Source organism: Mustela lutreola, chromosome 2, assembly GCF_030435805.1.
Source record: "Mustela lutreola isolate mMusLut2 chromosome 2, mMusLut2.pri, whole genome shotgun sequence".
In the NCBI taxonomy this organism is placed as follows: Eukaryota; Metazoa; Chordata; class Mammalia; order Carnivora; family Mustelidae; genus Mustela; species Mustela lutreola.
In genome coordinates this window covers 93,803,454-93,824,621 of record NC_081291.1, presented here as the reverse complement: position 1 = coordinate 93,824,621, position 21,168 = coordinate 93,803,454, and the positions used below count along the sequence as shown (strand labels likewise).

The 21,168-nt window shown below is 41.9% G+C and overlaps 1 protein-coding gene across 4 annotated transcripts in view; it reads right to left on the bottom strand.

Annotated features, from left to right (window-relative positions):
• The window catches only part of ACP3 (acid phosphatase 3), a 70,560-nt gene that overhangs the window by 32,270 nt on the left and 17,122 nt on the right, over nucleotides 1-21,168 (bottom strand). For all 4 annotated transcript variants that reach the window (XR_009350893.1, XM_059162607.1, XM_059162606.1 and 1 more), the window contains exons 3-9: nucleotides 20,332-20,418; nucleotides 19,528-19,680; nucleotides 14,325-14,423; nucleotides 10,113-10,205; nucleotides 8,223-8,355; nucleotides 3,837-3,919; nucleotides 1,547-1,650 (exon numbers count right to left, since the gene is read on the bottom strand). Coding sequence is in view for 3 of the 4 variants with exons in the window: in XM_059162607.1 (XP_059018590.1) it covers nucleotides 1,547-1,650; nucleotides 3,837-3,919; nucleotides 8,223-8,355; nucleotides 10,113-10,205; nucleotides 14,325-14,423; nucleotides 19,528-19,680; nucleotides 20,332-20,418 (752 nt within the window). In the remaining variant the exon portion in view is untranslated. The remainder of the gene's footprint in view (nucleotides 1-1,546; nucleotides 1,651-3,836; nucleotides 3,920-8,222; nucleotides 8,356-10,112; nucleotides 10,206-14,324; nucleotides 14,424-19,527; nucleotides 19,681-20,331; nucleotides 20,419-21,168) is intronic.

Below are 21,168 nucleotides of genomic sequence, written 5' to 3'. Positions count from 1 at the left end.
TCTAGTTCTCTTGCTATTTCTACCACATCTGCACTGAAGTCTTAAATCCCTCTAAGTCATCTATGAGGGCTTTGGAATCAACTTCCTCCAAACTTCTGTTAATGTTGATATTTTGACATCTTCTCCTGAATCATGAATGTTCTTAATGGCGTTTAAAATGGTGAATCCTTTCAATTTACTTTGCCCAAATCCATCAAAGAGGAATCACTAGTGTACCTATGGGAGTTATAGCCTTCTATAGAAAGTTATGTTTATACTACACTGAAGTGTATTAAATGTGCAATAGCATTACACCTAAAAAATGTGTGTAAGTTAATTAAGAATACTTTATTGCTAAAAAAATGCTAGTCATCATCTGAGCTTGCAGCGAGTTGTAATCTTTTTGCTGGTAGAGGGTCTTGCCTCAGTGCTGATGGCCTCTGACTGTAGGGGGGTGGTACATAACTTCCTATAGAACCCTGTGTCCCCAAATCACAGTATGATTGAGTCACCTCCTAATGGGTCAGGTCATCTCTCTCTCTTTTTTTTTTTTAGGGGGGGGAGGAAAGGAAAAGAGAATCTTAAGCAGTCTCCATGCCCAGTGCTGAGTTTGAGGTGTGGCTCGATCTCATGACTCTAAGATCATGACCCTGAGATCATGACCTCAGCCAAAATCAAGAGTTGACACTTAACCGACTGAGCCCCCCAGGTGCTGCAACCAACCACGGACATCACTGGTGGAGTATTAGATGAATGAAAAAGAAGTGTCCATTGGGATAAGCCTCTGAGAATCTGAGGTTCATTTGTACGGTAACCAAAATTACCCTTATTAGTTAATATATATATATATTTTTAAAAGATTTTATTTATTTATTTAAGAGAGAGACAGTGAGAGAGAGCATGAGCGAGGAGAAGGTCAGAAGGAGAAGCAGACTCTCCATGGAGCTGGGAGCCTGATGTGGGACTCGATCCCGGAACTCCAGGATCATGACCTGAGCCGAAGGCAGTCGTCCAACCAACTGAGCCACCCAGGTGTCCCAATATATGTTTTTTAAAAAAGATTTTATTTATTTATTTGAGAGAGAAAGAGACAGTGACAGAGATAGCAAGAGACAGAGCACAAGTGGGGAGGAGAGGGAGAAGCAGTTTCCTGCTGAGCAAGAGCCAGTTGTGGGGGTCAATTCTAGGACCCTGGGATCATGACCTGAGCCTAAGGCAGACACTTGATGGACTGAACCACCCAGGCGCCCCTGTTAATATATCTGTAAAACAGTTTTAGGGGACTCAAAGTGCCTCTACTGATGAAGACACAAGTTAAGATGCATACAAAGAGTTTGGATAAAATTGTTTCATGAAATTTGAAAGTGTAAAAAAATAGCAATATTTTTAACTTAGGGAATTATTTTGCCTAGTATTTTATTTTAGGTACTTATATTTTTTATGTACTTAATTGAAAATTAAATATTTTAAGAAATATTTAATACAATACAATAATATTATATAATAATAATAATAATAAACCCTGGGGTCCAGTATTAAGTGTGAAAAGCACCTCTTAGATACTTACCCCTTCTCAAGATACAATTCCATTATGTGGCACGAAGCATAGGGAGGAAGGATTCCATTGTAAACATCTAGTGCCATCTGTAGGCCACTCACGGTAGTGTCATGCTGTGGGAATTTGAAACAAATCATTTTCCATCTTTACCTTTGGTTCAGATGTACATTCCACAGGTAGTACTAAGCCCTTGTAGAGAACCATGATGGTTTCTGAATCACTTAAATTTGTCATACCCCCCTGGTAGAGAGGGGGAAGGGCTAATTTTGGTGGAGCATCTGTTGTGTGCTAGGCAGTACATTCCCATTAAAAAGATGAACAAACAGGGGGCACCTGGGTGGCTCAGTCATTAGTGTCTGCCTTGGGCCCAGGTCATGATCCCAGGGTCCTGGGATCAGAGCCCCACATTAGGCTCCCTGCTCAGCAAGAGGCCTGCTTCTCTCTCTACCACTCCCCCTGCTCCCTCTTCTCTATCCCTTTCTCTATAAAATAAATAAATGAAATCTTAAAAAAAAAAAAAAAAAAAAAAAAAAGAACAAACAGGCCCAGATAAGTTAAATAACTTGCTTGATGTCATATAACCCCAAAATGGAAGAAAGTAAATTTGAGTCTGGTGTTCAGGTTTTGTACCATGCTTTTCCCCAGTTGAACATCTCTGTTCTAGATTGTTTAAATTTTAAAACATTTTGGAACATATTAATGCTAGATTATATTTCTTCTACAGATTAGAATAATCTGATTTTAAAGTTGGAGAAGAGGAATGCCTGGGTGGCTCAGTTGTTTAAGTGTCTGCCTTTAGCTCAGGTCATGACCCCAGGGTCCTGGGATTGAATCCCATGTCAGGCTCCCTGCTCAGTGGGGAATCTGCTTCTCCCTCAGCCTCTCCCCCTGCTTGTGCTCTCTCTCTCTCAAATAAATGAATAAAAAATATCTTTAAAAAGTAAAGCTGGGGAAGAATATATAAGGTTATAAATGTTAGAGAGGTCAAAATGTAAGGAAATAGAGAGCATAGCTCAAAAGTAATTGTTAGTTGTTTATCCCCGAGTGGTTGGAGGGCACAGGGGGCTGGTTTTCAATCCCAGTTTTGCCACTAATTAACTTGATAATCTTTGAAAGTCTTCAGCATCTGTATCTACAAAATGGGCAAAATGTTTGGGTGCCTAAACTATATGGCATGTACACATATTAAAAAGGGCTTAGAACTGATTTCCTGCACAAGGAACTAGTTACGGAATTATAACTTGCAAGAAGTCACACCAATTAGAACAGGAAACCAGATGAGAAACTAAAAAAACTGGCAGAATGGACTGGTTTCAGGAAGCCCCTCTCCAGAAGGACTACATTCTGTTCCATCCATGAGCTTTTGTCTTACACCACTCAGAACCTTTGATGATAAACAGACTTCCCTGTATCTGGAGTTACTTCTTCCATCTTCCTGCAGAATGAAAACGTGGCTTTCTCCAGCCAAGTCACATCTGAGAAATGCTCCATCATAAAGAAGTGGGTGGGAAGCCGAGTTCCCATACTGTGTGTCCTGATTGCAGGACTCATTGCAGACTCCATGTACAGCCATTTCAGTGCTCAATGCACCCCTTGAATCCCACCCCCCAACTCCCTGAACAGTGCCTCTTTCCCTGGCTCCTGCTCCTCAGATTGAAGTCTTTCTGCATCCAATGTAGCTCTAACTTCACGTTGCAGCTCTCTTCCCCCCTTCTCTCTTCTAGTCCCTTTGTCTCTTGCAATTTCTATTTGGGCGCTGCCTGGCATTTCAAACCCAGCTGTCTAAATTGCTACATCTCCCTGGCCCGAGAGCACCTCTGTTAATGGCTCCACCCTCCTTCCAGTCCTGGAGGCTTGAAACATAGCCTTCACCTGTGGTTTTCCCTCCACATCCTTACTCCCCGCCCACATCCCATTCATCACCGCATCCCGTTCCTGCTCTGCTTTTAGTTTGGAACAGAAGGGATGCTTCCCTTCTCCATGCCACCAAAGACTTGCTTGTGCTGCATTTCTATACTGCTTTGTAGGGTGTTTATGTTTTTTTGTGAGTCCTAGATTGTAAACTCCTCAAGGGCCAGAATTATGTATCAAATTTAAAAATTAAAATAAAAAAAAATTTAAAAGTGCCAACCACACAGTGGTCATATAGACACATATTTAGGACAGCTGAAGAATCAATATCTAAAATATTTACCATCTATTGGGCAAAAGGGAGGTGATGATGAAGAAAATGAGGCTCCCTCCTTAAAGAGATCACTGCCTGAACGGATGGCTGTTGAGTGGAGGTGAAAATACTTACCGCGGAATACATGACGAGTTTTCTGTGGTTCGATGGCTGAGTTGCACTGTTCATGTTTGTGAGGATCTCACTGACCAGGACACCTTCAAAAAGACAGACCAACAACGGAGCTGAACCAAACATGGGCTTAAACATTTTGTTAATTCCTACTTTGCGATTCTCTCTGCCCTGAGTCTCAGAACTTAAGAGAGGAAAAGAAAGAACTCTGGTTGAGCACCTACTGTGTGCTTTATGTTATTTTACTGGATTCTGACTTCTGTTCCCCATTTATAGTGAGAAAGCTGAGGCCCAGCCACATATAGTGACTCATATACAGGCTGGGCAAGGAGAGTTGGATTGGCACACGAGGACCTTACTATCCCCAGATTTTGTCCAAACATGAGAAAGGAGGTTGAGGAACTTGGAAGGAATTACAAATGGCATTTTTCAGACAGTTGCTAGCTGGAGCTTTTCTCTAGGGAAGCCCTGAAATGACAGCCTGGCATTTACTTTGTAGACAATCTATCTACTTTTTCTTCATCCCTCTTGCACAACTCTGTGCACCTGGCATCCCTCTTTGACTATTCTGAGGTAGTCAAACCTGTGGGAGGCCATGGGAGTAGCAGCTCTCTGGATATCTGTACAGGTCATGGGATATCTTCTGTGGACCATTTCTTCAGGTGACCCTGGGGATTACTATTAGAGGGCAGCCAGCATCTTCCATCTAAGGGCTCCCTAGAGGAGAGCTCTCACCCTCATATTTGTTGTTCCTCACCAGGAACACCACTCTGAGTCTCCATCCTCTTGGCAGATGCTGAAGGCTGAGGGGTATCTTGGGGTGCTAGGTCCTGGCTTGAGGACATGGTGCCCCAGGGATTTCCACAACCATCACTGGAAGACTCCTTATATCTCTGGTGTTTTTTTTTTTTTTAAAGATTTATTAATTTATTTGAGAGAGAGAGAGAGTAAGCACAGGAAGGAGTGGCAGAGGAAGGGGGAGAGAGATAAAGACTGAAACAGACTCCACCCTGAATGTGGAGCTGGATGTGGGGCTCAATCCCATGACCCGGAGATCACAAGCCAAAACCAAGAGCTGTACTCAACCCACTGTGCCACCCCTCCCCCACCCCCTGGATGGTTTCTTTACTACATGTGTACTCTCCTGGCTCCAGAATGACAAGTTTGTTTCTGTAAAGAGTAGGGCGTTGATGTTAACAGACTGTCATTCTAGACTCTGTGGTCCACTCAGCCAACACACTGAGCAGCTACCACAGGTCAGATACTATGCTAGGTGAATCAGACGCCTGCCCTTAAAAAGCTCATAAAATAGTACAAAGAGACTGTTTATTTATCTGTCTACCAAGAAGCACCATAAAGGGCTAATTAGGAAGGGAGGCAGTCTGCTCTTTCTGTAGATTCTGGACACCCCCGACTAGGAATGGAAGAAGCAGGAAGCCACATCTCCAACAAGTCTTTATCACTCTGCTTCAGAGAAGGTGGCTTTCTCAGCATCCTTTAGGGACAATACCATCATCTATCAGAAACCTGACTTCCACAAGTGTCTCTGCAGCAGGCTTCAGTGTCGATAATGGGATATGATATCAGCTCTTGGTTCTGGGGTGATGGTCCATCTCGCCCCAGAAGAACCCAGGGGTAACCACCACAGTTTTCTCCAGACTCTGGCATGCCAATGATTGTGTTCATGGCAGGGGACACTGAAGTTCCGAGACATTCAGCAACTTGTTCAAGATTCCACACCATGTGCATAGAGGGGATGAATTTCTCTGAACCCAGCATCCCCCTTAATCCTTAGGCTACCCTAAGGATTAAGTATCACAGGCTAGCTTCTGAGTTCCCTATTGCATCATCTGGTGACTGCTACACTCGACGAAGTATCACCAAGTAGAAGACACACACTTCCCTTCCCACACTCTTGAGCTATAGCAGGGGCTGGCACACTTTCTGTGAAGGACCACAGTCAACGTTTTAGGTTCTGGGACCCTACGGTTGGCCATAACTGTTCCCTTCCAGGGGGAAGCCCCCAAAACAGCCATAGTCCTACCTAATGAGCATGGCTGAGTTTCAGTCACATTTTACTTATAAAAAATAGGCAGAGGCTGGATTTGGCTTGCAGGCTCTAGCTTACACCAACCTGCAGCACAGAGCAAGGAGATGTTGGTCTTACTACAGATACAACCAGCCATATATCCAAAATTCCTACACGAATCATAGGAATTTTTGTGGTGTGTGTGTGTGTGTGTGTGTGTGTGTGTGTAGAAGGAGGTGGGTGGAGGAGTACAGAGTACCAGATTGTGGCATCCCTAAAACCAACTGATGGAACAAAAGTTTTGGCAAATATGGGAAGATGCCGGTCAAAGTCCTGATGTTCCCGTGTGACTCTGTGTCACCCGGACAATACGTGTTTTTTTCTGTAGGATTGTGTTTAGCCGCCTCATCATCCAACAAGCACGCAGCTGACAGATCTCCCTTGCCTAGCCAGATCCAAACAATAGGCAGAACTTGGGTTTTGGCAGGAATCACTCAGGAAAGGATTTCCTGGCCAGTCAATAGCCTGGACTTCTCCAGAGTACAGGACAGGTGCGTTCACACCAATACCCGCCTTTGAAGTCCGAAACCAAAAGGAACACCTGAAGGAAGGACTCTAAACAGACAGGATCTAGTTTAATACACTCATCAGAGGGGAAGCCCAGATTGAGCCGGGAAGTGACCTCCCTGAAATGCCATGTCTAGTAGTCAAAGGAAAACAAGAAGAAACGTGAACAAACTCTGAGGAAAACGCCCAGTTTTTCTCCCTATACAGACGCCTACATCTATTATTAGACTGTTCTCGGTTTCTGTCTGGCTTCCCCTACCCACGTCTTTAGCATTTCTTGCATCGAGAGAAGTGCTTCTGAATTTTTGTGTTTCGTGAGGTGCCTAGGGATTTCAGGAGAAGGCAGATTCTGATCCAGCCGGTCTGGGGTGGAGCCTGAGATCCTGCATTTCCAACCAGCAGCTTGCTGATGCAGTTGCTGCTGCTGCTGCTCCCTGGCCTGCATGTCGAGTAGTGAGGGGCTGAAGACCTCAGCCCATTGTGACTAGTTGGGGGAACTCAATCAAGAGCCCTATCTCCACCATTGATGTGACTTGGGATTGGGTGGTACCCGGTGTGGTACTGGGGGTTCAGGAGTAAGACCCAGTGTATATGTAGCCAGTGGGGCCCAAAGTCCACCCTTTGCCTCCTTCCTTGTTTGCGCATCAGACAGGGCTGCTGCCTGGGCCAGGTCCCTACACACAGCCATGACTGAACATCTGCCCAGTTGGTCCAACAGCCAGGATGCCTTGACTCTAAGCCTTCTCCTGGGGCCCTGCTGAACTGGATGTGGCCCCACAGTGAATAGGGTCTGGCGATGGTTGGAGTCTTGATGGGATTGCTCTGTTTTTCCCAAACTGTCTAGAGTCTATGACTTGGAACACCTCCTGTGGCTTAGAATTTCTTCACTGTTAACCTGACATAATGGACCTTCTCTTGCTCTCCCTCCTCACTTTTAAGGTCTAGTTAACACCTACGTCTGACACCCCCTGACTACACTAACACTAGTGATAAAGTGACTAGTCCAATGCCTGCTGCCCAACCAACCTCAGAGGCATCAGCATCTCTTGCTGTCCTGGCTCTACCTTCTTTCTTCCACCCAGCTATCCTGATTATAAAGGCTTGGCAGCCTTTTGCCTAGGTCTACTTTCATTCTGATAGGATGTCCTCTGCTAGGAAAGGCCAAACACAGCTGAAAGGAGGCATCACTTTCAACGCCAATGGAAAAATTTAAGCTGTGTCATTAATTGTCAATTGCAATATGTATGAATCTATGTAACATAATTAGTCTGGAAAATAGGTTTTATTAACTTTAGCAATGGCTACCATCAAGGACCTCAGGAAAACAGGCCCCTTTTTATCATACTTTCCACTTGAAAAATTCATCCTATAGGCCACCAGACACAATTGCTTTTCATGGGCTTAGATACAAAATCCTTCAGTGTTTGATTTGGAAAGCATGAAAGTATCATTTAGCTTTAGGGCAAAGCTTTCATTTCCAGATGGGAAAACCAAGACTCAGATTGGGCAATATTAAGGACTATAAAAACACACAGTGTTTATTGACAGTGTATTAAGTACCAGGTACTGTTTGTCCCAAACTTTTTGAATATTTAAAATGAACATTTATTTTAATCCTTACTACCTGTGAGGAGGTATCATTATTATCCCCATTTTGCAGAACGGAAACTAGTGCAGTAGTGATAAAGTGACTAGTCCAATGTCACATAGCGGATTACTGGTGGGACAGCACTCAGACCCCAATCACTCAACCACAGATCTAGTATAGTCCTTTCACTTTTTTATATACTTACCCCCCTGCAGTCTAGATTTCTCTTTCTGCTTGTGAATTCCATAGATGGACAGGATAGATAATTCTGATAATTTTTTCAACTTAAACATGGTTTCTTCTGTGGCCCACGAGGGTAGAGTGAAATTGTGAATACTCTGGAGCAAAGAAAAAGGGAAGAAAATGTGTATTTTTATTCGTTGACTCCTTTGTCCTCTTTGCCCTGTAAGAACTGCTGGGTCTAGCCTTTCTTATCCAGCCCTTTCTTTCGAGGAAAACTTTGCTTTGTCGTATGTAGTGGTATTGATTTTCAGAAGGGACATTCACAGAGACTGATTAGCTCCCTCCTAGGAATTCCATAGCTTTTGGCTAAACTCTGGGTCCAAAGGAGGATTTCTGTTTTGCAGAGTAAGGGTAAGGTAGGGCAAGAATATACCTCATTCCTTTATGAAAGGTTTAGAAATCTATGAACCTGTGGGGAAGGTAACACTGACAGGGTTAGATGATATTTCTGTCAACCTGAGAGGACAGCTGGGAGAGGCAGTGTATTTCTGGAGCTTCAGTACCAGACCCTCCACTCCCATCAGCTTTCAGTTTACTCGCTCCTGGGGAATGTGAAGCATACACACAGCAGGCTTTTGGTGAATATGTATTAAATGGATGAATAAGCTGGAGAGCAGAGCTGGTGTAGACTTCCTGCCAATATTTATTACTTGCTATGAAAAGTTCATTAAGAATCCCCCACATTTAAAGGTAGGATTGAGAGTACTTGAAAGAGATCCAAGTGGAGTCTCTAGTGAGGAAATAAGTGGGAGAGAAGTGAGGAAATCAAGCACCATGGCCACAGCACAGAGCAGCTCAGATCAACCCATCGTAAGGAAGAAAAAAAAAAATCAAGACTTAAGCCAAAATGTGGGCTCTTGTGTCCACTGAAGGTATTTTTTTTTTTTTTTTTAAGATTTATTTATTTATTTGAGGTGGGGAGGGGCAGAGGAAGAGAGAGAATCCTAAGCAGGCTCTACACCCAGGACAGAGCCAGACATGGAGCTCCATCTCATGACCCTGAGATCAAGACCTGAGCCTAAACCGAGCATCAGATGCTTAACTGACTAGCCAAGGAGGCACCCCTGGAGAGTCTTTTATAAGGCTAATAAACCTTCCTTGAAACAGATGCTAATGATCTAGTGAAACTATCAGGAAGGTCATGTGAAGGTCAATAAACTCTGTTGTGGAGGGGGCAAACTGTGTCATTTGTTACTGACACAGAACCATGAACGTAGTTGCTGGTTCCCGGGCCCTCAAGATGATCTCAAGATCACAGGTAGTTATCAGTCCTATGGGTGGTCAGAATTTTGCCCCAGGATTCAGTAAACCCAGTGGGAAAAACAGGATTATGGAGTACTCCTTTAGGCCAGTAGATGGTGTTTAGTGAGTGAAAAATACCAAGTAGCCTTGAAAACCCCAACAGTTAACTGATGTAGTATTTCATATGCACGTACAGCAAGAAAGAGATTCCCAACAAACCAATTTCAATAGCCTGGCTTAAAGTTGTCTTGCTTATTTGTATATCCAGAAATCAGGTACTTTTTTTTTCTCTGTCTTATAATAATATTGCTTTTTTCATTAAAATCCATGACAGGAGCCCAGCATTCCCGAGGGACTGACAAATAAGTAAATGGCAAGACAAAAGAAAAGCAATTTTGCCCACAATTTTCTAAAAGGTGAAAACATAAATAATGGAGAGAAAAAGTTAGAGTTTTCAATTTAATATAAAGAAGTCTCGAATTATGTTTCAATGTCAAAGGAAGCATAATATATCTGCCAAAAAGTGTAAGAAAGTGTATTTATCTGTTTCAAAGTAGGCATAAGTAAAAAAATCAGATTGCAAGTTAATCTTTGATATTTTTTCTTTTACCTCACAAAATAAAGGGTCGTAGACTTTAGTCCACATTCCAAAAAGGTCCTCGGTATGGTATCCTGTAAATGTTGGCAGGGTTTCTATAAAATTCTGAAACACACATGGACAGAGAAAACATTTCTGCATTAGAGTCAGTCAGTCTCTGCATTACTGCTATTTGGTTGTTGTGGAGGGTGCTCTGGCTTTGTAGGGTGTTTGGCTGTCTGCCTGGCCTCTTGCCAACAAGATGCTTACCATCAGCCCTAATCCCTCAGTTGTGACAACCAGAAGTGTCTCCAAACATTACCAGGGTTCCCTGTGGGGCAAATGTGCCACCCATTGAAATGTGCACCAGAAACATCAGCTGTGGTAATATGAACCCAAACAATTTCACGAATACTAATTGAGCATCTCATGATTACATTAAAAGTATGGGTGCATGCTGGCTTACTGCCGCGCGTTCCTGGGTTGTCCCGGAATCAGGCCAAGTGTACTCCCTCAAAATTTGGGGGGAAGTAGGTGAAGTAGAACTCACATAAAAATGACAAGTCAAGGTGAGAAGGGAAAACATTTCTTAAGCTGGAGCACCTCAGGAATATACCATAGAAACTGGACCCGCTATCTGGCTATAAATTTGAAATCTGGGTGGGATGTAAACATTTCTCTAGCTTCTGTATTATTCTTGGATTGTCACAGTCACGAGACCCACTACTCGGCTATCTGCCTGATGAATTAGGCAGCAATTTCTAGGAATCCTTGTGGGAGGTATTATTTGATGGATAAATTTGCTAAGAAAATATAATTTGCCAATATTAACCCAAACAGATATCCATAAAATAAATATATTAAAGACCCCCCCCCCCCATCCCCAAGCCAAGCCAAATGAAACAAAAACTCCAGGGCCAGATGACTTTATAAAGAAATTCTACCAAGACATTCAGGAGCAAATTATTCCAGTGCTATTTTAACTGTTATAGAATGTAGGGAAAGAAAAAAAAAACTTCCAAAACATTTTTAAGAACTAAGTGCAACACTGACACTGACAAAAAGACTGGCCAGGAAAAAAAAAACTGTAGTCCAATGGTACTTTGAATATGAATGCAAAAGCTCTGAGTAAAATATTGACAAATAATTTGATATCCGAAGAAAGGGGCTTGAGCCTAGACATGTAAAGATGGCTCATTAGAGCAAATCTAAGAATATAATTCATCTTAGTAACTGATCCAAGGAGAAAAATAACTTGATAACACACACACACACACACACACACACACACGTGATTTATTTATTTATTTGAGAGAGAGGGAGAGTTCATGGGCATGGTGGGGGGATGGTGCGGAGGGGGCAGAGGGAGAGGGAGAGAGAAGGAGACTCCCTGCTGAGCATGGAGCCCTTTGTGGGGTTTGATCCCAGGACCTTCGATCATGACCTGAGCTGAAGTCAAGAGTCAGACACTTAACCAACTAAACTGCCCAGGCACTCCTTGATTATATTTAAATAATGCTAAAAAGATTTTTCGAAAAGTTAAACACAAGTATTGTTCAAAATAATCAATAAAATAGGAAGGATGGTTAGTTCCTTAATTTGGTACAAATATCTCTATTTGGTCCTAAAGCCAGCATGCTTAATAGAAAAACACTTCTAAAATAAAAAATAAGATGAGAATGCTCACAGTCAATGCCCTTATGTCCTACTGTACTCTAAGTGCTGGCCAGTGCAAAGGCACAAAAGAAATCAGAGGTAGGGGGCACCTGGGTGGCTCAGTTGGTTAAGCATCTGCCTTTGGCTCAGGTCATGATCTCTGGATCCTGGGATGGAGCCCCACATCAGGCTCTCTGCTCAGTGGGGAGCCTGCTTTTCCCTCTCCTTCTGCCACTCCCCCTACTTGTGCTCTTACTCTCTTCCTGTCAAAAAATAAATAAGAATCTTTTTTTAAAAAAGAAGAAATCAGGGGCACCTGGGTGGCTCAGTGGGCTAAAGCTTCTGCCTTTGGCTCAGGTTACGATCTCAGGGTCCTGGGATCGAGCCCCACATTGGGTTCTCTGCTCAGCAGGGAGCCTGCTTTCCTTCCTCTTTCTCTGCCTGCCTCTCTGCCTACTTGTTGTCTCTCTCTCTGTCAAATAAATAAATAAAATCTTAAAAAAAAAAGAATCAGAGGAATATTGGAAAAGTAGAGGTAAGTCAAGGTTATTTGTAGATATTATAATTTTAGAACAAACTTAAAGATAAATGTAAAGACCTATGTGAAGAAAACCTTAAAAAATTCTTGAAGAACAAATAGGAAAATGTACCATGTTCTTAGAAAGGAAACTTCAATGTCATAGAGTTGCAAATTCTCCAAGTTAATTTATAAATTCAATATGATCCCAATAAAAACACTAGACAGTAAAAAACATGTTTTTGGAACCGAGACAAGCTGATTCTAAAATTCACAAAGAAAATAAAAAAGAGCCATGAAAACTCAGGAAAGTTGAGAATGAGGGGTACAAGCCTTTTAGATATTAAAGCAGGTATAAAGTCTTACTAAGTACAACATTGTAGTTTTGGCTAGTAAAATGAAAGAATAATTGAATAGAATAAAAATTCCAGCAACAGACCACACAAATGGGGGAATTGTAATATATTTAAAGGGAAGAGATGGACTATTCAGTAGTGATTGGGCGATTAGTTAATATGGGTAAACTTAATCAGGATACAAATTTTGTACCTAACCCCAGTATAAATGGATCCACACAAAAATGAAGAAGATATAGTGGAATTAGAAGAAAACATTACAGACTTCCTTTGAAGCCTAGGAATGGAGAAAGCTTCTCTAAATATAACTATAAATATACAAACCATGTATCAATACATCAGCACACTTAAGACTATTACATGGTGAAAATACTATAACTAATATCAACAGGCAGACAATAGAAACCATGCCATTTATGTCACAGGAAAAAAAAAAAATCAAAATACATGGAGAAAGCTCCTAAAATATATAGAAAGCAGAAAATCAAGAATCCAGAAGCTAAATGGCCAAGGAATATGAAGACAACTGAAAATTCAAAAGGCATTTAACTAGATAAAGATATCCTAAACTCACTCATCCTAAGAGAAAAAGACTACTGCACAATGCTTTATTATGGTGATGATACTGGGCTTCCTTGCCTTGTTGCTGATTTTAGAGGAAAGGCTTCTAGTGATACCATTTTTTACCTACAGATTGGCAAATATCCCCGAAGTTGTCTATACATTGTTGGCAAGGCTGTAGAGGAACAGGCAATCCTATGCTTTGTTGACTGGGGCAGATATTAGCATAACTTCTTTGGAGGGCAATTTGACAATATTTCAAATTTCCCCAGAATTTCTACTTCTGGGATATCATTCCACAGATATTCTTGTGAAATTATTCAGATGCACAAGATAGTCATATAGACTGTAAATGATTAGAAACGACTCACTTGTTCTTCAGTATGAACTGGTTAAAAAAGTATGGTACATCCACAAATCCAAATGCAGTTATAAAAAATGAGGAAACTCTTTATGTACAGATAGAGTGATATTTATAAGGTATATTGTTAAATGAAAAAAATCCAAGGTGTCCATCTCTGTGACAGTATACTCCTTTTGTGTAGCAAAGGGGAAACTACCAGAATATATTCATATTTATTTATATAAGCATAAAGAAACTGCAAGACTATATAAGAAAATGGTGCCACCAGTTACCTGTGGGGTCATTAAGAGACTTTCCACTGTATTCCTTTTTATATTTTTAAAATTTGTGAACCATGTAAATGTATTAGAGATTTAAAATTTTATTTTTAAATACACAAAGCATTATATCTACCTTTTGCATAGTCTTAAAAAGGGATATTTTGCAAAGTAGAAACATAAAATAAAAAAGACTATCCTTTGTATGTGAAATCAATGTCGCAGCCCCTCAGCCTCATTAAGGCAGATCATTTTAGACTTGCTTTTATTCTGACCCAGCCATGTACTTTCATCTAGTTCCTTCTGGCACATGGGGATAGGATCAGAAAGGGATTGGCTTCTTTACTGGCTGTGGCCCCACGTAGGGAAGAGGACCAGATAGTTATGACTGGCACTCATTAAATGTTTTAACCCACTGCAATAACTGGCCATTGGCAGACACATTCCTCCCACACTTGTAAGAACCTGGGGCTTCATCCTTTGTCTTGGCCCTCCCCACCTTCCTGTACCCCGCAAAAGAACACATTTTCTAACCTTATAAGGATGCAACCTCTTCTGGAATTCTGTCGATTTGAGAGTCTCCTCCTTAAGTTCTTTAAAACGAGGGCAGTCCCGGAAAGGCAGGTATAGCAACTGAGGACAAAAGAAAGATCATGAATTCTTTATTAGTCAGAAGAACTTTGCTAAAGAAACTGCAGCCATATTTTAAGCTTCATTAGGTACAAAGTGACCTGAATAAAAGATTCAAATGAGTTTTGAACTGAATGGAAATTCTAAAATTGAGGAAAAAGAGATAAATGATCTGTGGTCTTAAATAGTAGGATATGCACCCAGAACCAAAAAGCTTTTTTTTTTTCCTTTCATGAGCTTGCCTAAATAGGCCTGCATTGTTGGTAAGTACTCACACTTCTTTCATGAGCTTGCCTAAATAGGCCTGCATTGTTGGTAAATACTCACACTTTCTGGTTTTCCATGTTGATGTAACTATTATTTCACTTCCTGCTGGACCTGTGTATCTTGTGCTAGAAATGTAATTTCTAGCACAAGATACACATGTGTGGGCAAAGGCATCCTGCAACACTGCTTCTTCCCCTCCCCCCGCCCCAAGTACAGAGAAATGAATAAGAGGTTCTGGAAAGAATCTTAAGAGAATGATTAACCCCTCATTAACTTATGTTCTGGTCAAAATAAAGGCATATGCTAAATATATAGAAAAATGTATTTTAAAACCCATTATGAGGACAAAAGGATGAGCTTAAGTTTGACAATCTTCTCTAGTCTTGAATATAATCTATAGGTTGGTGGCCCACAGCTAATTTTGTTGCTCTGACTTTTTATTTGTGGCCGGCCCTGTATTTCCAGCCCTTAGTGGATACCACTACTCGGATGTTGCTCTTTTTCTTCAAGTTCAACACGTACAAAACTGAAGTCAGTTTCATTTTTAACCATTTCGCCTTTGTAATCTTCTTTGGCCGATGGTAAAATTTATCATCCTGATTCATAGACTAATCAGTTTTGCTTGTTTACTTTCAAAATACATCCAAAATAGACTTCTCTTCCTCATATTCATTGTTCCCTCCCAGTCCAAACCATCATAACTTGTGATTTGACTGACGTCGGAGCCTTGTATTTGGTCAGTAGGCATCCATCCACTCATTCCATTTTACAGTTCATTCTCCACGTCCACAGCTATGCTAATCCTTTTCGTTTTATTTTTTATAAACACCAATCTTTCTAAAGCATTAATTAGATCATGCCATTCTGTAGTTTGTAACCTTCACTGGCTTTCATCTTACTTGGAATAAAACTCAAACTAAGTTAACTCTAGAGATCACTGCGCTGCTTTCCTGCTACTGTCCTCTAATTTTTCTCCAGCAACACTTGGGCCTCTTGTGGTCCCTGAATCCACAGGCTTAGGGGACTGTTCCCTGCCTGAGACCTTGCCCCCAGACACTCCCACCAGGCTCTTCTAACTCAGCCCCAGCCATGATCATGTCACCTTGCTTTACTTCCTTTGGGGAACTCATCTCCATTTCAGATTATTACTTCTTTTTACTTTATCATCTATTTCTTATAAAATATCAACTCAAGGACAGCCAGGATCTTGTCTGTCTTATCCATTGCTGTGTTGTCAATGCCTAGAACAGAGTCTGGCCTATTTGTAGCTGCTCAGAAAACTTTTTAAAAATAAGCTTCTTCCTGGGGCATCTGGGTGGCTCAGTCATCTAAGCATTTGATTTCAGCTCAGGTTGTGATCCTGGGATCTTGGGGTCCCGTATCTGGCTCCCTGCTCAGGGGGGTGTCTGATTCTCCTCTCCCTCTGCCCCTCCCCCACGCTCTTGTGTTCACACTCTCGCTCTTAAATAAAATCTAAATAAATAAATAAGTTGCTTCCTGATGCAGTGACATTTGCCTAACTTTGCTTTCCTTCCTCTCAGTATTTACCATCTAATTTCAGAGCTTCATTTCCTCATTCCTCAATGGCTTCCACATTTATTCTGTGAGGCTCCAGTATCCTTTCCTTCCAAACTGTGGTCATACAAGATGCCTTGGAGCACTGCTCATCATGTGTGCACAGTACTGAAGAACGAATGTGCATGGGTTCTTTTTATGCCCGCTGCTTTGCAGCTCAATCTCCCTGCATGGTCTTCCGATTTTCCCACAGAAGGAACGGTACTGCGGAGGAGTAGTACCAGTAGTACCAAAGGCATAGGACTCTTCATTTAAAGGTCTAGGTTTTAGTGAATTACTCAACCTTCCTAGACTTTCATTTTCTCATCCCGAATATTGAAAGAGGGTGAAAATAAGTGGGATTAAACACCTAAATATCTGACCAGCATTCTGCAATTCACAAAAGCTCCTCCGTTTCTTAACCGGGTTTTCACAAATCATCCTGAAGTATTCAGATTCTCGTGTCTGGGCCCAACAGAGTCAGACATTTTCATTCCTTCTAAATAAGAACTCGACACAGAAGGGCAAGCCCTCTGTATAGTCACCCACTGCCATGCTTTGGGGGTTTTCTTCTCCTTTCCTTCCCCTCTGAGGTCTGGTTCAAGCTCTCACTCTCTCAGTGAAGAACGGTTGTCCTGTGTTAGCGCCACGGGGGCGTCGTTCTGTGAGTTCCTCTAGCAGGTGCAGCTTGTCCTTGCTTCATTGCCCATCGCTTTGTATCGTGGTCTACACGTGTCAACAATGCAAATCTGTTTTCATCGAAGGGATGATAAATGAGGGGAGAAACCTGGCCTTATATTTCTCTACAGCACTTATCACAGCTCTGGGAATAATTGTGTGTTGACCAATGGATGTTTGTCCGGTTTCTTGGTTGATGTCAGAATGGTTTTGCCTTAGTGAGGACACAGCTAGAAGCCATGAGTGGATAATCTTGCTTCTCTCTTGCTCACTCTCCTTTTTCTCTTTTCCTTTTTTTTTTTTTTCCCAATATTTTATTTATTTATTTGACAGAGAGAGAGAAAAGCGCACAAGCAGGATGCAGAGGGAGAAGCAGCTCCCACTGAGCAGGGAGCCCGGCACAGGACGTGATCCCAGAACCCTGAGATCACAATGAAGGCAGACACTTAACCGACTGAGCCACCCAGATACCCCTCTCTTTTCCTCTTCTAATAGCTCCTATAATCTCCTTACTACATAATTTAATTACTATCTTTTAGGATTAAGTATTAAACATCTGCCTTGGTCTATGCTGGCTGAATTTGGTGCTGCTCTCTAGTGTCTGTCTATGCAGAAAAGGCCAAAGTGATTTTTTTTTTCCTTTTGGAAGAAAATATTCACAAACTCCTAAAAATACAGATCATCATAATACTTCTCTCTTGATTCTGTGAAGGAAGGAGGTACAAATGAATAATCCTGCTTTTCAGGAAACATCAGAAAAAGTGGTTGGAGCAGATTTACCTAGAGTGAGATTGACAGGGTCAGGCTGTTTTCTACAAAGTATTTGGGAAAGATTCTTATGTCATCAGTTGCAACAGTTAAGTCAAGTGTCTAGGAGTACTGACAGGGCAAAGAGGATGGAAGCCTACCCCGGGGGCTCCTGAGTCCGAGTGCAGAAGTCATGCTAAGCCTCAGCTACCGAGAGAGCACACGGTCATGCTGACAGTGGCTGCAGGGGAATCAGGATGGATTCCTTGTCCCAAGCTATATCCTTCATATAATCTTTTTTTTCTTAAATTTTTACTTTTTATTATTTTTAAAGATTTTATTTATTTGACAGAGAGAGAGAGAGAGAGAGATCACAAGTAGAGGCAGGCAGAGAGAGGGGGAAGCAGTCTCCCTGCTGAGCAGAGAGCTCAATGCAGGGTTGATCCTAGGACCCTGAGATCATGACCTGAGCTGAAGGCAGAGGCTTAATCCACTGAGCCACCCAGGGGTCCCCAGTTTTTACTTTTTAGAAGGGGGAGAGACAGAGGGAGAAGGAGAGAGAGAAACTAAAGCAGGCTCCATGCCCAGCACAAAGCCCAAAGCAGGGCTCAATCTCCCAACCCTGAGATCAAGACCCAAGCCAAAATCAGGTCGGACGCCCAACTGATGGAGCCACCCAGGTGCCCCTCCTACATATAGTCTTAAATTCCACACCTGGGAGATTAGAGTTATTTAATGCTATTTAAAACCAAAAGCAATTCCTCTGAAAATGTTAAAGAGCTTTTGGTGCATCCCACCCAGCACAAATAAATTTGAGAGTTTCTTTCAGATAGCCTCATTCAGGCAGCTTGGTTTACAGTACTGGTTCTTACACTTGGCTGTCCACTAGAATCATGTAGGGAGAATATTTTAAAAGTACTGATGCCTCTGTCCTACCCTCAGGGATCCTGATTTGTTATAGAGAGTGCCCCCGGTGCCAGGATTTAAACACTTTTTTTCAGGTACTGGAATGAGATAAGCCTAGTTCTTGTCCCAGTGGTGATGATTACCAGCTTTGTGTCCCTGGGCCCATTTTGTTTTTCTCTCTGAGCACATATTTCCCTGGCTATAAAAGGAGAACAGTAATAGTGTCCTTTCAAGGTTATTTATGAAAGGTAACTATGATGACACGTATCAAAGTGCTGGTCACTGACTATGCCCTCAAATTTTCTTTCCCCCTGCCTCAGAATGGGGTTTTCATGTGGAGAGGAGTATTTTGTAGGTAGAGAAGTCTTAGAAGAATCTGGAGGCAGGAGAACCCTACGTGGCACACCAAAAACCTGGGAATTGAAGGTAGAACAGGGGGAACTATGTATGTGTGTGTGTATGTGTGTGTACATGTGAAGAAGGAGAGGGGCAAACTGCCATTAAAAAAAAAAAAAGATTTATTTATTTTAGAGAGAGTGAGCATGTAGTGGGGAGGGGCAGAGGGACAGGGAGAGAGAAACTCAGGCACACTTGGCGCTGAGTGTGGAACACAGAGCCCAATGTGGGGCTTGATCACACGACTGGGAGATCATGACCAGAGCTGAAACCAAGAGTTGGCCACTTAATTGACTGCACTACCCAGGCGCCCCCATATTGCCATTTGTTGAAGGGGTGGCAAAACAATGATGATAAAGATCGAAACTGAAATTCTGTTATTCTGTTGCTACTCTCTCTTGCCTGGGGCTTCCTATATCCTACTATGTCCTGTGCCCCTTTACAGAAAAGGATTAAGATTGCACAGACTGAGCAGTGTCCAGACCTCCCAACCCACAAGTACGAGGTGACTTGCTTTCCTCCTCCTAGGCCAAACAGGTGGTTTTTCCAGAATACTCACTCGATCTTCAGAAAGAGAGACCGTGTGCACCGGGATGGGCTGCCAGGGTAGGCTGGGATTCCAGATACTGACACCCTCTGGAGGAAACAGGCCTGCAAGGTTTACCATAGCACTCATCAAAGTCCGATCAATGTCCGTACTTTGAATATAAACCTAGAGTGGGAAAATCAAAGGAGATTCCAACTGATCAGAACTGTGCATTTTTCCCTGTGGAGCAAGGAGTACATCTGAGAGAGGCCAGGACCCTCACAGGAAAACATTAGCAAACACTGTGGTAGCATCATGATCATAATGTCTACTATGAAAGAGACAGTATTGGGAGAATGCCACCAGCTATGTCAATAGTTGAATTGACAAAGAGACCAATTAAGTGGTAGCTACCTGCCAAGCCAAAGTATTTACCATAGGTGTCCATAAAATTTTGAACTTAACTCATATTCATACATTTTTTAGGAACAAAGTATTTGTATAAAAAGTAGTACATTTGGGGCACCTGGGTGGCTCGGTTAGTTAAATGACTGTCTTCAGCTCAGATCATGATCCCAGAGTCCTTGGATTGAGCCCCACATCACGCTCCCTGCTTGGTGGGGAGTCTGCTTCTTCCTCTCCCTCGGCCCCTTCCCCCACTCATGCTCTCATTCTCTCATGAATAAACATAATCTTAAAAAAAAGAGGAGTGCATTTGTAAATAAGATCTCTGACTTGTGTAAGTTCTTCAGAACCAGGAAAAGCACTTTTGCAAATGCAACATTACGTTAAATTCTTTCATGGTAAAAGGTTCCCACGCCTGGCTCCCCAACTTGCCTGTTCAGGTTTGTAGGACTCATTCAAAAATTTTCTATATCTTTTCCTTATATACTGTCCAAGTTCATAATGCTGCTCCATGCCCAGCTATGGGAACAAATAAAAGCAAAAATCAGTAGAAGTAAATTCTGTGCATTTCATGTACGAGTCTCATCTTTCCTTATTCAATGTGTAAAGCAAACCATGGTGTAATTTAGTAATTCAATATATTTACATATTTTTAAATAAAATGAAGTATAAACATATTTACATATTTTATGTAAATGAAATATAGACATATTTACATATTTTTAAATAAAAACAAGAAAAGAGAGTTGTGCTCTTCAGCCATGACTACTTGAGAAAATTCATGTAACCTTCGTTAGCACTACACATAGAGCCTTGCACAGTTAATAGCTGGTGACTGATCTAAGTAAATGGTTCATCTCTGGTGTGGTAGAACATCACTGGCTCATCTTTGTTGGTAGAACATTCAAGAGAGCAGGTTAACCAGTTGGTTAACCAGTGGAGCTTTTGTGGAAGAAATTCAACCACCTGATAAGAAGCTGGGCTTGATGAATCTGAAGATCACTTTCAACCTCTGGGTGTAATGATTTATTATCTGCACAGTTTATTTATGCCCGGTTCATGAAAAACTAGAGCCTGTTACTCCAAGTGTGGTCTGGGGATCAGCAGGATTAGCATCACTTGGGAATATGTTAGAAACCAGATTCTTAGGCCCCATCTTGATCTACTGAGGGGGTGGAGCTCAGGAACGCCTTTTTTAACAAGCTTCCTAAGATTCTGATGGCCAGTAATCATTAAGAAATGCTGATTTAGTTCAGTGATCCTCAAGCA